Source organism: Perca fluviatilis, chromosome 3, assembly GCF_010015445.1.
Source record: "Perca fluviatilis chromosome 3, GENO_Pfluv_1.0, whole genome shotgun sequence".
Lineage (NCBI taxonomy): Eukaryota > Metazoa > Chordata > Actinopteri > Perciformes > Percidae > Perca > Perca fluviatilis.
The window spans coordinates 38965335-38980733 of record NC_053114.1 but is presented as its reverse complement, the minus strand read 5'-3'; the positions used below and the strand labels follow the sequence as shown (position 1 = coordinate 38980733).

The 15399-nt window shown below is 41.8% G+C and overlaps 1 protein-coding gene across 1 annotated transcript in view; it reads left to right on the top strand.

The window, feature by feature from the left end:
* The window catches only part of LOC120555936 (protein kinase C-binding protein NELL1-like), a 329540-nt gene that overhangs the window by 104731 nt on the left and 209410 nt on the right, over positions 1-15399 (top strand). The window contains exons 6-8 of the mRNA XM_039795144.1: positions 4656-4728; positions 5981-6063; positions 15075-15209. Coding sequence (XP_039651078.1) covers positions 4656-4728; positions 5981-6063; positions 15075-15209 — 291 coding nt within the window. The remainder of the gene's footprint in view (positions 1-4655; positions 4729-5980; positions 6064-15074; positions 15210-15399) is intronic.

The window sequence follows — 15399 nt, the reverse complement described above, 5'->3', positions numbered from 1 at the left end:
CGAATTTTTATTCATTTTCACTAAAGTTCATAAATTCACAATCAAAAACTCAACGTGAAAACAAATGCAGATGCAAAATCCAATGTTTAACAGGTAGAGTAAAATTAAGAGACAAAAAATTCAGACACATAATTTCAATGCATAAATATTCAGTGCTAGAAATTCAATGGCTTTTAAACTTCAAAATCCGATGATTTACTTACATGATTTACATATTTGAGCCCCTAATGTCTGCATGTCAAATTTTTTTGTCTAGTAAGTATATTAGACACAGGCTGAGCTAAACCATTACTGTCCGTCAAAACATTGTGTATTGCGTGGAGGTTGTTGGTCCTTGTCAAATGGAGCAAAAAGATGTGAATAATTAAAATTCTTTGGGGAGATCATCGCCATCATTATCATCTTTCTTTCTCTTTCTCTCTCTCTCTCTGTTCATCTGCCTTGTGTCTCTCCCGTCCCAGACTTGTTAATGAGTGTTGTTGACACTGGTTTAGTCCTGGGAAAGGTGGAGGTTAAGTCTTCAGACCGGCCAAGGAGGATACCAAGGAAAAAAGGTCACGTTGTACGTGACCAAATGAGAAAATAAAATCTCAGGATAAAGCTTCACCCAGGATAATAATCCTCTGTCAATATGCCTTTCCTATTATGGCTATAATAAACAAGCTAACTGGGAATTATGACTGCACAAGTGAGCAGACAGGCAAAGTGAAGGTTATTTTATCTGCAATAACGGTGAGGGAACTTGTGAACGTTTGTGGACACAAAAAAAACCAATTGATTCATAAACGCCACAAAGTACACACCACCCACACACACACACACACATACACACACACACAGCACATTGGCACTATTTGTGAGCACCCTCATTGGCTGTGTTCATTCCCTCTCCCCATGAGTCATAATCAAACCTTAAACCAATTCTCATCTTATTTGTATCAAATTTTTCATTTTCTTAACAGAAGACATCTGTTTGTTCTGCAAATGTGTGAAAACAATTTCCTTGCATTTAGTCTAGACTACAATGCCATCTGCAAGTATTTGGACAGTGACACATTTTTAATTGCTTTCTCTCTACTCCAGCACATTGGCTTTGAAATGAAACACTGACTACATTTACATGCACATAATATTCCGTGTTTTGCCCTAATTCTGAAAAAGACGAAATTCTGACTCAGCTGTTTACCTGGCTAATGAAAGTAAGTATTCCACTAATATTCCTGTTTACATGTAGCCGTTTTCTAAGTTTACCAGTGGTGGCGGACTTGTTGGACCGTGCGGACACAGCGTCCCTCTTTCATTCCTTAAACCAGCCTCTCGAGAAGGTCGGAGTAGCGATGTGTGCGAATATCCAAAAACCTGTTGATAATAAAGTCTTTAAAAGTAGCGGTGTTTCTCCTTCTTATCGGGCCTGCAGCCTTGCAAACTGTTGGCTGGTTGGTTTGTGTACAGCAACCATAGCAACGCACAGAGATGACCTGCAGTAAAAACCCAGATTGAGACGCATATTCTCCATTCTCCACTCTACATGTCCAAAGAATGCCTCTAAAACCCGAATAATACCGCAATATCCCACGTCTTATTCGGAAAATGCTAGATTTGGAAAAGGCCTTATTCGGAATATCCAACCCGAATATGCTGTTGACATGACATGTATCAAATTCGGAATATTGTCGCATTCGGAATAATAGTGGAATATTGGTGTGCATGTAAACGTACTGAATTATGTTAAAGTGCTGACTTTGAATATGTTCACATCCACATCAGATGAACAGTGTAGGAACGGTAGCCCTTTTTATTTAATAGTCCCTCAATGGGATGCAGTGGGTGTATGTTTGGAGGAAACTCACAATCACTTGGACAGACAATAAACCGTTTGGCCATAAAAAAGAAAAGAAAATCCTTGTCGCTTTGTCTGTATGTTCATCCCTAGATCATCCTAAAATCAGAGGGTGTGGGGGCAATGTATTAAAAGTCTACCAGTCACACACAATGTGGACCTGAACACTCCTTAAACCTCCTCAAGGCTGCTTTAATGAACTTTTTGGCCCTAAGGCAGAAGAAGTTGGCACACACTTTCATCAATTTATGTCCTTATAAAGTTGCCCTGGCTAACAATTGCCTATTTAAACAATACATAAATAGAAGACGAGGAACAATTAGCATTCATTTAAAGTCATGTCTCTGTGTCTCTGTCCACATGATGAAATAAAGGATATAATATTCATTGTCTTTTAGTTCTGGTTTAGTATCTACCAACTCCTGAGGACTTATTCGGCTAGTCATTAAGTCATTAAGTTAGTCTGTCTGCCATTTGCTACAAGCAGTTAGCGTGTACTGAATTCACAGGTCCGCTGAAAACAGCTGCCCTCTGATGAAAGTGGTGGGACTGAACCATACAGCAAAACCCCAAACTCTAAGTTAAACGAGGCTTAAGCAAATCTCTGTTCAGCTGTAGAGTTGGTGATAATTCTCTGTGGGGTCATCACTTTTAGTAACCTTTCATAATTAATGCAGTCCATTTCATTGTTATAAAGAAAATATTGTTTAGTGCAGCTTTTAAAGTGAATGTCAGCACTTTTACCACATTCATTTCAAATCCAATTTTCTGTTGGAAAGAGACAAAAGAATAGAAACTCTCGCTGTTCTAACTGCGCTGTATGACCTAAAGTGCAGCTGTGTAATTGGACTTATCTTAGCGTGGGAGCATAGACGTTATTCCTGAATAGTGCTGTTGAAACATATCTGCCATAGGTTTTGGCAGAGGCATTGAACAGATGTGTGCACATTTCTGTGTGTGTGTGTGTGTGTGTGTGTGTGTGTGTGTGTGTGTGTGTGTGTGTGTGTGTGTGTGTGTGTGTGTGTGTGTGTGTGTGTGTGTGTGTGTGTTAGAGAAATTTTATGACCTCAGTTCGAATTATCTACTGATCATTGACAGTGATGTGTGGTCAGGGCCCCTATATTACACCACTGGGACAGACATCTGTGATCTACACCCTCATTTTCTTTCTGAGTGACACTGACAATCTCTTCTTCACCATCCACTGCTCTGTGTGTGTGTGTGTGTGTGTGTGCGTGTGTGCGTGTGTGTGTGTGTGTGTGTGCGTGCGTGCGTGCGTGCGTGCGTGCGTTGTTCTGAATCTGTGCACCAAGCCTGCTCGCCTCAAGGCTCCCTCTCTCTCTCTCTGTCTCCGTTCGAAATGGAGGCAGGTGTTGCTTGCATCCAGGCCAGCCAAATGCACTGTAAATGGATTTCACATACACATAAAGTAGAGACGAGTTGATGCCAACTGTGCTAGAGGTGGTGAATTCTAATGTCCTTCCAGCATGTTTTCAGTAGCCACTTCGAAGGAATGGTGAAATTACATTACCCCCCATGTGTGTTTGTGTGTGTGTCTGTGTGTGTGTGGGCACCCCAGTGTTTTACACGTTCACTTTTCCATTAGTGAGGGTGCCTTTTTTCCCTGAGATTGTTCTCTGTGGTCATCATGAAGCCCTCTATTTACCAGCCCTGCGCCTAGGGAGCCTGTCATTCAGAGTGATGGACAGACAGTGTGTTGAAGGAGAGAACTCTTATCGGTTGTAGGCAATTTACTTCTACCTGTGTGTGAAGTACATTTGCTTCAGTTCAGTTGGGAATAGATGCTGTATGCATAGTGCGGCAATAGGTTTATTTTTATTTATTTTTTTATATTTGCTGTGGTGGTTTTTCACCATTTCTAAAATACAAGCAATTTTGCCCATATCATAAAATGAATTGCTGTTCTGGCCAAGAGAGAAGCCTTGAAAGTACATACTGTAGATGTGATCATTTACATTTTTTAAAGGGGACGTTTCATTATTAGTTGCCGTTAGTCAGCTGACTTCAAACAACATTTCCATGAAATTAGGCCAAGTCTTGATTTTTGGTGCAGATTCAAGTATTTTTTGTAAAGGATTTGTGTTTGTGAATTACATTTTACTGTATATTGATAACAGTAAATGTTAGCATACTAACATGCTGACTTAAGGTGGTGAACATGGTAAACAAATAAGTATCAGTAAGTTAGTCTTACAAAGCTGCTAGCAGGCTGTACACCCTTATGCTGCATTCACATGGATTTAGGCAGACGGCACACGGACAACACCAAAGGAAACGCACAGCCTTATGTTGCTATGGTGATGTCATATTGTTTACAAAGAATCAAAGAAAATATATTATATAAAGATATTTTATATTATAGCTCTAATCATATATATATATATATATATATATATATATAATCCGTTCCGGGCATTGCTGCACAAAAATGATTAGCTTCTCGTTGGCTAGATCATGTAATATCTGGTTGTGGCCAATGCCACCTTTGGTAACTGCTGCTGGTATTCTTTGCCGAACTCGCCTAATTTTAACTGCTCTTGTCCACTAAAATGATATCCGGTTTGCTGTCTACCATCTGCCTGAATCCACGTGAATGCAGCGTTAGTCTCACCCTGTCATGTGTTATGGCCAATAAATAGGAAATTCTCTATTTGCCAAGGATATTTTACATATACTAGAAAATGTATCCTCTGCATTTACCCCATCCAAAGAGATATCCCGTGGTCTTGCCAATCCATGTGTATCATTGTGTCATTCTTTCTTTTTCCCTGCACCCCTCCCTTTGTGTTGCCAGGGCATTATCCAGGATGTGAAGTTGATTTTCGCTCCCAACGGCTACATTACACAGTGTCCTAACCTTAACCGCAGTGAGTATCATGATGACACAGTCATACATTACATAGTGTTCCGAACATGCTGAGAGTGAAGGTAGAAATAAAAAAAAAAAGCACACTCCCCATTACTGTGTGCCATTGGACTTTAATGAGCTATGTGTCAGCTGGTGGTGACCTCTCCCCGCTGATCACAAACAAAGCCTCCCTCCATTTCATCACCTTGATCTACTCCAGTATTCTTCATTTTGCTGTAATTCAGATTCAGTGCAGCCACCCTCTCTCCCCACCTTGTTTCTCCATCTGTTTACTGTCAAGCAGATTAAGATACAAGGCCACCGCTGTGCCACTGTCTCTGTTACTGATCAATAAGGCATGTAATCACACCTTGTCACTTTATTATTGATACTAACACCAGACACAAGCCTAAGACAAAGAGTAAACAGATGTGTGAGGCTTCCCTTTTGTATGCTGCTGGCTGCTATGAGCTGTGTCCAAATACATACAGTATAGTCAGGCTAATACAATTAGTTAGTTCGTTTTTTTTGGGGGGGGGGGGGGGGTTGCATTGTTGCAGCTCCGGAGTCTCTTAACCCCTCTCCAGTAGCTCCCTTTAACAAAAGATTATATGGAAATTAAAGAGTTATTTTATTTATTTTTTTACATTTTAGCTTTTATTTATCATTGTTGTACTGTAGGCCTAATGTCATTCTTACAGTCTCCATTCATGCTAAATAACATTTTCAGCAGCACAGCGACTTATCCTGTACATTTTTGCCCTTACTTCAATAGTGGTCTTGAGTTTCCATAAATTAGCTATGGATTCCAAAATAAAACAAAAAAACTATGTAATAATATTATATAGTTATAATGTTTAAAGACATTTCCAGGACAAGCACACTGCATATGTTGAAAAGTATCTGGCTGGGGATGAGAGAAAGAGGGTGATTTCGGGACTTTTGTAGAAAGTAGAGTAGAGAAAATGTACTTCCAAGTATTGGATCAAATGGTCAAAAGACAGGGCCACAAAAAAACATCTAATACTAATAAATGCTCATTTCGACCTATTAGTAATGTCGATAGGCTAATTTAGACTTGACAGGCTGTAACCTTCATTATAAAGCTCAAATATGTTGTGTGGCTCCAGAAAGATTTTCTAATTTGATATTGCCTAAAATGGCTCTTTTGATAGTAAATGTTGCTGACCCCTGCCCTATCTAAATGCTTCCCTCTTGCTCTTCCTCTCCTTTTCTTCTCTGTTTTGGTGCTTTCCCTTTCCTCCGTTGAGCCTGTCCGACCTGCAGCGATTTCTTGAGCCTGGTGCAAGGCATCATGGACCTTCAGGAGCTACTGGCCAAGATGACCCTGAAGGTAAGAACAAGGAACGACCTCCAACACAAATACCCCCACCAGCTCACCAGACTGTATAACAACTTTGGAGAATTTCTAATATGCTGCAAAACTAGATTTTTTTTGGCGTTTAGTAGAGTTTACAGATGGACGAAAAACACGGCATATGCAAAATGTTGGCAACCATGTCAGTGTTAAATAAAAGTATCCAGATAAAAGATCCACAAATACCCCTCCCAGTTGTAGCTGACAAGTAAACACATAAATAAATAAAAGAAAATGAATAAATAACGTCCTTCTCCACAACAGCCAGAGACAGCCGAATCCTTTGATTTATTGCATTGTTCTTTTTTCCTCTAAAGTCAGTATCTAATTTTTGTTTAATTTTAACAAGACAGTGCCCAGCAAAAGATAGAAGTTATTGTTAGGAAACAAAATGAGCATGCAGGTTAATCCATCTTTAGGAAATATGATTATTCCGCCAGTTATTTTTGTGGAGAGTGGATTGAAGTGGTTTTAAAAGACCCACAAAAACCCCAAAAGATATTAACGTGCATTTAAGAGGGAACGGAAAACCCAGCAATTACTTGGTCCCAGAAGGTCCCCTATTAATTTTTTTCATGGTTTTGTTTTTTACAGTTTGCAATCGCTCAGGATTAAATTGATGAAACAGTGGAACAGTTTTGACTTTTCATTATACTGTAAATTTACATCATAACAGTAAAGGGTAATGTGAATGCGTGCACTAAAGCTCCTTGAAAATGACAGTAAAGAATATCGGAGCTTGACTTTCACAAAACAACCTCAACTCAAAGTCCACTTACTTCCCCTCTCCTGGAGCTTTTGACTGTCCTCGTCAGGCAGATTGAGTTTGCTCAGTTGCCATGGAACTGTAGTTGAATTAATAAACCCTCTGGGGTTTTGGCGCCTGGGTAGCTCGACTGGTAGAGAGCAGGCGCCCATATGTAGAGGCTTACTCCTCGACGCAGCGGCAGTGGGTTTGACTCTGACCTGCGGCCCTTTGCTGCATGTCATTCCACATCTCTCTCTCCCCTTTCACATCTTCAGCTGTCCTCTATAAATAAAGGCCTAAAAATGCACCAAAAAATTATCTTTAAAAAAAAAACTGGGGTTTAATAAATCTAATCTTGACCTTGTGATTACATGTCAATGGCTGCTATTCTGTTTAATTACAGATCAAACCTTTTGTCAGATTCAGTGAATATTTCCTAATAGTGTGCTAGTTGTCCGTTCTTTGTGTGCACTGAAAAGAAAAAAAATAAACCGTGTTCATACACAGCCCTGGCTCTGTAAATGGAAGCACAAGCAAAGAGGCTCGGACTGAGTCACACAACACTATTCCACACGTGCTCGTGCACAGGACAGGTATAAAAAGTATAAAAAGAAAGGCAGTGGGAGAGAGAGGGATGGTAAATCTGGCACATGCTAAGGTTCTGAAGGAGAGGTGTGTATTTGTTTGGGTGCGGATACCAACAATCTTTCTCCAGAATCACAGACTCCCCCTTTTTTAGACATTAATTAAGAATTGCAATAGAAGTAAATGTATGTCAGACGTTCATTATCCTGACCTTCAGTCATAATTGCCAAGCAGCTACGTCTTTATTACTGTAGCATATGCAGGGATGGGACAATAAGTGAAATAACTACTGTATATATTTAAATAAAATTATTTATGCTATGTTTATTTTTCTGTCCTGCTGCTACTGTCATTTTAATGAATGTCAGATGCTAGAGGTTAGTTTTTTGGGGACGAACACACACACACACACACACACACACACACACACACACACACACAGGACAGATGCATTCAGGTTTCAGAAAGGTGTCAGGAAATGACGACTGCATTGGCACAACAGGAGGTGTGCATTCTGAAGTGGAGCCATGGGTGAGAGCTTGAACCATTTCTAAGACTAAACATCTGCATAACTGTGTGTGTGTGTGTGTGTGTGTGTGTGTGTGTGTGTGTGTGTGTGTGTGTGTGGTTAAGTGTGTGCTTCTATGCGCATGAGTGAAGGCTATCAGGTGGGAGTGAATGAAGCAAGGACATTTCAGCGGGCGGGCAAGCCATAGAATAATTTTGGGTGTAAATAAGGGTGAAATGAAGAACATTACCCTACCGCTGTGTCAACGCATCCTCCTTCACATGAACACACCTCAAACTATTGCCACCTGACCTCATTGCTCATACGAGTCGCAACAGGGAGGATGCAGTCACCTCCAGAGCTAAATGGCTCTCTGCCTTCACGCCGTAGAGAATTGAGGAGATCAGCATGGGGTGAATAATCGCTCTATCCCGAGTGTCAAGGCGAGGTGACATGAAGATGACCTCCGCTGTGTGTGGATTAGCATGGAAGCATTTTCACGTATTATACCCGTGTGCTTGTGAGAGGAAGCACACGCATGTGTTTATGCCCGAAAAATTCAGTAGAAATAGCTCAATAGTACTTTTCTCCCCTACCGCTAGTGGTACGTAGCCATGTAGATAGATAGTTGTTTTTATTTTTTATTTTTTGTAGCTATCTGTCCCAGATTTCTGCCTACAATTGAGGTGACATTTGTGGAATTTTGACTGCGGTGCTTACAGCAATGACAATTTACTCTTTTTATTTTTTTTTAAATAGACCGCAACATCCATGGTAATCTGGATTATCCACAGACCTCTCTGTCAACAGTTTTTTTTAAAACTACTTTTGACTGAAGAAAAAGTCCCAATAAGCATGGCTGACAGCAGAGACAGATGCTGTATCTCCAAACTGAAAATAAAACATGGCTAAACACTGCTAGAGGTAAATGGGTATTATGGGTGAACTGACCATTGATACCTGTATATCGTCACTGTCCCGTCTAAATCATTTTTTTAATTTAAGAATTTTTTGGGGGGGGCTTTTCCCTTTATTAGAAAGTGGTTAATAGATATGAAAGTGGGAGAGAGATGGTGGATGACACTCAGCAAAGGGCAGCAGGTCGGATTCTAACCCTGCGCCACTGCAGGACGCAGCCAGCATAGGGCGAACGTTCTGACTGGGTGAGCTAGAGGCCGCCCCAGATTTTGTGATTTTTGAGTTTTCAAATAAACTTCTTCCTTTATGCTGCTTGATATTCAGGGCCCTGTGAAAACGACCCTCTTGACTGTAACCGTAACTCTCCCTGCCGTGTTCCAGGCTCCCGGTTCATCTGTAAGCACTGCATATCTTCCTGCCATTCTCACGCTCATCCTACAATAAGATAACCCATTGCATTGTCTCAAAAAGTGAATCGTCACAAAGGCTGCTTTTCTAAATTAATCAGAAGCTGACATTTTGGAGATGCACGGTCTTCACACCACCGCAAGCTTTAAGTAAGCCATTTGCTTAGGATAGCTATTAAAATAAATGATGCATAAATTGTTTAACGTTCGCCTCCATCGCTGCTGCAGTGGATTCCCTCGCGTGTCAGCCATGAAAGCGACTTTGAGTCTATCCGGTGTTCTTAGTAATAACAGATGATTCAGGGTCCATGCGTCAGCTGTATCAATGTTTGTTTTTTTACTGTAGGATAGCTAGTTAGATTTTCCGGCAATTTGCACCCAAAGTAGCTCCCTGTGCACTTACAATTGCTCACCCAGGAGGCTAATTTCTGTCTTTATTGTGGGTTGGACTCTGAGACAAGGTTTTAGATGATTTATGAGTAAGTTTGCATAGTTTAAGGAGGCTTGTGCTGCTTTCCTAGGATACCTTGTTTTGGCGGCGGTGTTTCCTGAATCCCTACAATGAAGGTGACCCATTGTCAGAATAAACACAGTTATCAGAATACGATTGGATTTATGGTGTTAAAGCTATAGTGCGTAGTTTCTGTCTCCCCCATGAGGAATTCTAAGTGATGACAACAAACCTGCTGGCCCATCCACGTGATACAGGCCTTCAGTGATCGCACACAGCCCCCCCCCCCACCCCCCCACCCCTCCTCCACACAGTTGCTAGTAGTCAAGGAGGACACGGAGGATTAAAAAAACATGATGGACTCTTCAGAAGAGGCCGTTATCTTCACTTGAGTTTCTGCACGCGAAAGTCGCCGGACGACTAGTTTCTGAACATAGCCATACAGAGAAATACAGAGAGAGTTTTCTGGAGCTGATAGTCTTAATTAGCTTTGTAGCAACTCATTTGCAAAATGGCTTGAATGTAACGGACGTTCGTTAATATCAAAAAGTTAGGCACCAAAGCTTTAAGGGGGTCACGGCGTATCTATGAAACATATGAACATAGCTGCAGTAAATACACTGTAGCCAACGGCCCCTCCTCACAGATATTTGCTACAGCAGTCTAGTGTTGCAGGCCCAGTGGCTGAAATCTACGCTGGACTATAAATGAAAACCTACGCCATATATATTAATGCCAGGACTGCTCTTAACCCCTTGTGTAAGGTATAAATCCAGTTAAGACGCAAATTGAAAAATACCAGTTACTTCAACTCACTAAAATGCTTGTACAGAAACACAACTATTTTGCAAATTAAACACGTTTGGCAACGTGTAGTGGGTTTTCAACCATGGAAAGTGGGTTGGTCATCATACATTTCATGATTTTCTTGTGTGTGCTGCTAAGGGATTTTTTGTTGCTTGCAACAAAGTTGGTTTCTCACTTCTCCTTCATTGCATTAATTATGACCTGGCTCAGGTGGCCTCAACAAACGGGAGACACACCATCATCGAGGAACAAAACATATGTAAACCAAAGTATGCCAAATTAAGGGGGGCAAACTAAGTACTTCCATTATGGAGTATTGAAATCAGTGGTGTCAATGAGTGGAGGTGCGTGAGCGAAAAGCACAGCCAAACCGGAGAGAAGCTAAACTTCAGCAAAGTAGAGAGTCAGCTAGAGCAGTGGTTCCCAACCTGGGGTCCGGGCACCCGGAAAAGATCACGGGGGAGGGGGGGTGGGGAGGCGCAAGAGTTACCTCAACTTTGGTTTCGGGGGGGCTCAGCTTTTCTTAGACATGAGTAGGGGGGAGCCAAGGAACAAAGGTTGGGAACCACTGAGCTAGAGAGAGGGGTGCCAGCTGCGTCCAGATTTAAATAACCTGGAACACCCTCAGGTGTTGCTCTGACGCCCACCAGCAGAGAGAGCACAGACCGGTGAATCATATCGCAAACTCCAGATGACCCATCAGGGGGCATCACACATTTGTATTACAATATTTAGGCTGACTTTGGAAGGCTAAGAGAAAATGATTCCCCTACTTGCTGTAAACCCAAACACATCCTTACCTGTGTTACTTAGATTTAAAGAAGCACTGATCTATTAAGCCTTTAATGCTATCATCAGGGTTTGGAGTCTCCATGTGTGCTTGTTTCATTTTTACAGCTAAAATATGATAATTACTCAAGGGCAGACATCCCAGAAATAAATTACAAATTAAATCTAATGAATTGCTTGTTGGCCCGAAACTGATTGGTGGCCAGAAAATGTGTCATCCTTCAGACATGCAGGCAAACAAAAACATTAAAGGTAAAGAAAAATGCACCTTGTCCTCCTCCATTCAGACCATCTTTAGCTGTTATTTTATTATTTCACTCATGTCTCTCTGCCTCATGTATCAACCATAGGAGATACATGCCTATTAGCCTCTGACTCCTTTGTCCCATTTGATGCTCACGTTGTACAGGAAAGGTATTCCTCTGTGGTGCCTCGAGGCAGCCTGCCAGCCTTTGAAATAGCCTTTCAAACATTTTGTTTAGGGCTTTGACGGTACACATCCCTACCGCTCACACAGCTCTCCCGCATCCAGCCGGGACTCCTCTTTATGAAGTATAAAGCCCCAGTGACATCCAGATTTTTTCCTTTTTTAAACTGAGAAGCCTCTATCATTTAGCAGCGAGCCCTCTTCCTGACTCCGTGGCCTAGGCAGGTCTCAGAGGAGCAGCAGAGGGGGCGGAGGCAGAGCAGCGTTGAGTGTCTTTAGTGGACCTACAATTTCTGAGTTGACCTACAGTACGCTGCTCCGATCAATAGAACCTTTGGATTTCTTCACCTTCCCACTTTTCAGAATGGACTCTGGTTAAATATGTGGGTTAGACAGTACTTGTATTTTATCGATGTATGCAGGGTGCAATCTGTGAAAAAAGCAGAGGGGGGGGGGGTTACGTTTTAGACAGAATTGAACCCAAATGCAGACAACAACGCAGAGCCGGAGATGATTTAACAGATTTATTACAATGTTCAAAGTTCCAGGTTTTCAGAAAAGGGGAGAACAAGTCCAGATCTACAGAGGGGTACAGGTCCAGGGGTTCTGAGCAGGAATAGTACCGTACAGTCCAAGTGTACGTGTTGAGTCCTTTGTGAGGTCCAGTTGTGGTTAGCAGGATAGGTGGATGGCAGGAGTGAAGTGGAGGCAGGTTCCAATATACTGTAGCACAAAAGAAAACAATCAGGACAGGCCAAAAACACCAACAGCAATAACTAGCAGGTTGCGTCAGCAGCGAGACTAACATGGTTGTCTTGACTATGATCTGACAAGGAGGGGTAGGTTGACCAGGTATTTGTAGCAGAGGTGATTAGTGTAGATGAGCTGCAGCTGGAACCCTGACTCCCGCACACCAGACTTCAATTCTGCAATTAAGTACAGACAGAGGGGAGGGGGAGAGCAGAGACAGAGAGCTACCTAGCAGCAGCAGCCACAGCAGGCCTAATTGGGGGGGGGGCGGGGATGTTTTTTGATTATGCACAACAAAACAAAACATGCAATAATTAAATCCCCCTTGCAATACCATGGATATAGTGCCACTCGGCCAGGCATGCCAAACACTTAAATATGCACTTCAATATTCAATGGAAAATACAGCGCTTTCGAGCCAGAGAGCAGAGTTTACTTCGCGGCGAAAACAAAATAATTTCACCCAGGAAACGCTCGTTCGTTATTTGGGAATGTCATAATCCAAACCACAATCTTTACCCTATGACGCTTACTTTTTCTGGCTAAACTCCACTAACATGGCCCCTGAAAGGACCATCATCTGGGGATAAAAAATAATTCAACAGAGGCAGCGATATGTAGATCAGAAAGGGGGAAATCCCACGCATGTGGGACAGTTGTTGCTCACAACATCCAACATTTACCGTGCGTTCATGGACATCGGAAAAACGTTTTTCCGAGTGATAACGTCACCATTCACGTCACTTCCTGTGGGAATCAGAGGTGGGAAACTCGGGCTGGATTTTGATACCCGAGTTCCCCAGTTGGTGACGCGTTGTTGACAACTGACGTTTGATGGAGGCGACTTTGGTTCACTGAACATATTTCAATGACAATAAACTGTTTATTGTGGACAAATGCCTCTGCCAAGAAACATACACAGACATAACATGTTTAAAATTATTAATAAATAGGCCCATGTATAAAAAAAAAAAAACACACCTTATCCATGTCTTTTCCCGTTCGTTGCCTGGCGATGTGCTGTTTGGATGCTCGCATAAGAAAACAGCAGAAAATCTTTTGTTATTGTGGCCTCCATGTTTTTTCCATGCTCTAGGCTACGGCCAGCCGTTGGTGGCAGTCATGCAAAAAGTTGTTATGCCAAACGGCAATATAACAGAAGAAGAAGAACACGCATCCCGACCATGTGAACGCTGCCGGTCGGAAAAACAACGTAACCAGGGGGGCGGTGCCTGTTATTCCGAGGTGGCATGAACGCAGCATTATTTGTTGCAACTGCATCAGCACAATGCCAGATTGACAATTTATCTGCACCTGATTGTATCACTCAGTACTACCAACGCTATTTGGTCCTACAATTGGTATCAAAACATTTCTTTAGTTTTCTCCAGGAGCTGACTCACTTATTTTGCTCAGTTTAAAAAAAAAAAAAAAAAAGGAATTTGGTTTAAATCTTAAAAACTCACCTTATTTGTCACTTACTGTAAGTCTTTCACTTAAGGTATGTCAATCAAGTTAAACCGAGCTAAAAGTTTCAATTTTAGTTTAAAAACGTGGAGTAACAGGGCTGATAAACTAATCCAACCATGTCTTCTATACATATTTACCATATGCTGTATATACTACACATCTTCAACAAAAAAGAATGCAATGCCACCTGAATTCCATTTTTTCATCAACAAAATAGTAAATACTTTTTGAATGAACATATCGGCAAAGTCGCAAATTGTAGACATCATTTCAAAATGTTGACTGACACCATATTTAATTTATTTTTTTCTACAATATTTTATAACCTTAACCAAGCACTGTGAGGCTCTAAACTAGGCACTCACAGTGCTTGGTTAAGATTAAGGAAATATCATGGTATTTTTTTTATTTCCTAAATGGTCAACTGATAACCTGAAGCAAGAGACGGGACATATTTACCCTAAATCAAGTGCTTTTGTTGCAAAACCCTCGCAACAAGACACAGGATGGGAACCGCAGTGTGAAGTCCTGAACTCCTCCACATGACTTCCGTGTGACACAAAAAACATAGGACTTTTCGTCACTGGAAAGAAAACCGCAATATTGTTTCTTACAAAACATACTTGGCAAAAACAAATTAGTAATATATAAGCATAATTTTAAAGAGACGGGATTGTTAAATCCTCATTTCCACATGGAAAGTTAATCCTGGTTGGTGCAACCCACCCTCTGTGCCCCTCCCTGTGACACTGGCTTGTGACACTCTTGTCAGTCATATAAACATCACTTCTGTCGAGAGACAGCCGTGGAGAGTGTTGAGCATGAAATAAGCTAAAGAAGGACGGCTGATCAGTGTGGGGAAATAAAAGAGGAATGCGGCAGGATCGGGGCTGTCAGTCCTGTCTCTCATTTTCAGTAGATTATAGCCTGAGGTCTGGAGCATGAGCTGAATGATGATCGCTTATTATTTTACGTGCCCTTCTAATGAGTGGCTCCCAGCAGAGCAGCTCTCTGTGAAAACCGACCAGGGGCACGCCAGAGGGCTAGGGGGGTGGCGGTTAACCTGCGTGCACACTCAGAATTTTGATTTGCTTTTGTGACTCTGATGATTCTGTGCTCATCCTCAGTTGAACTACGCAGAGTCCAGGCTGACCCAGTTGGAGGGCTGTCACTGCGAGAGGACCTGCAGCGCCAATGGCCTGGTCTACCGGGATAACGAGCTGTGGGTGGAGCCCGAGAACTGCAGGAACTGTGCATGTAAGGTGAGTGTCACCCTCATCCTAGTCTAATGTATATCGACAGTGATTCGTATGTAATCAAAGGAAAACAGTCGTAGTCAAAGGGAAAGTGGGTACACCAAAAAAGGCAAATTACAAGATTGATAACAAAATCACCTCTTGAACACTTTCAGCATCATAGATTGATGATACATAATGGCGTAGCAGGTTCTGA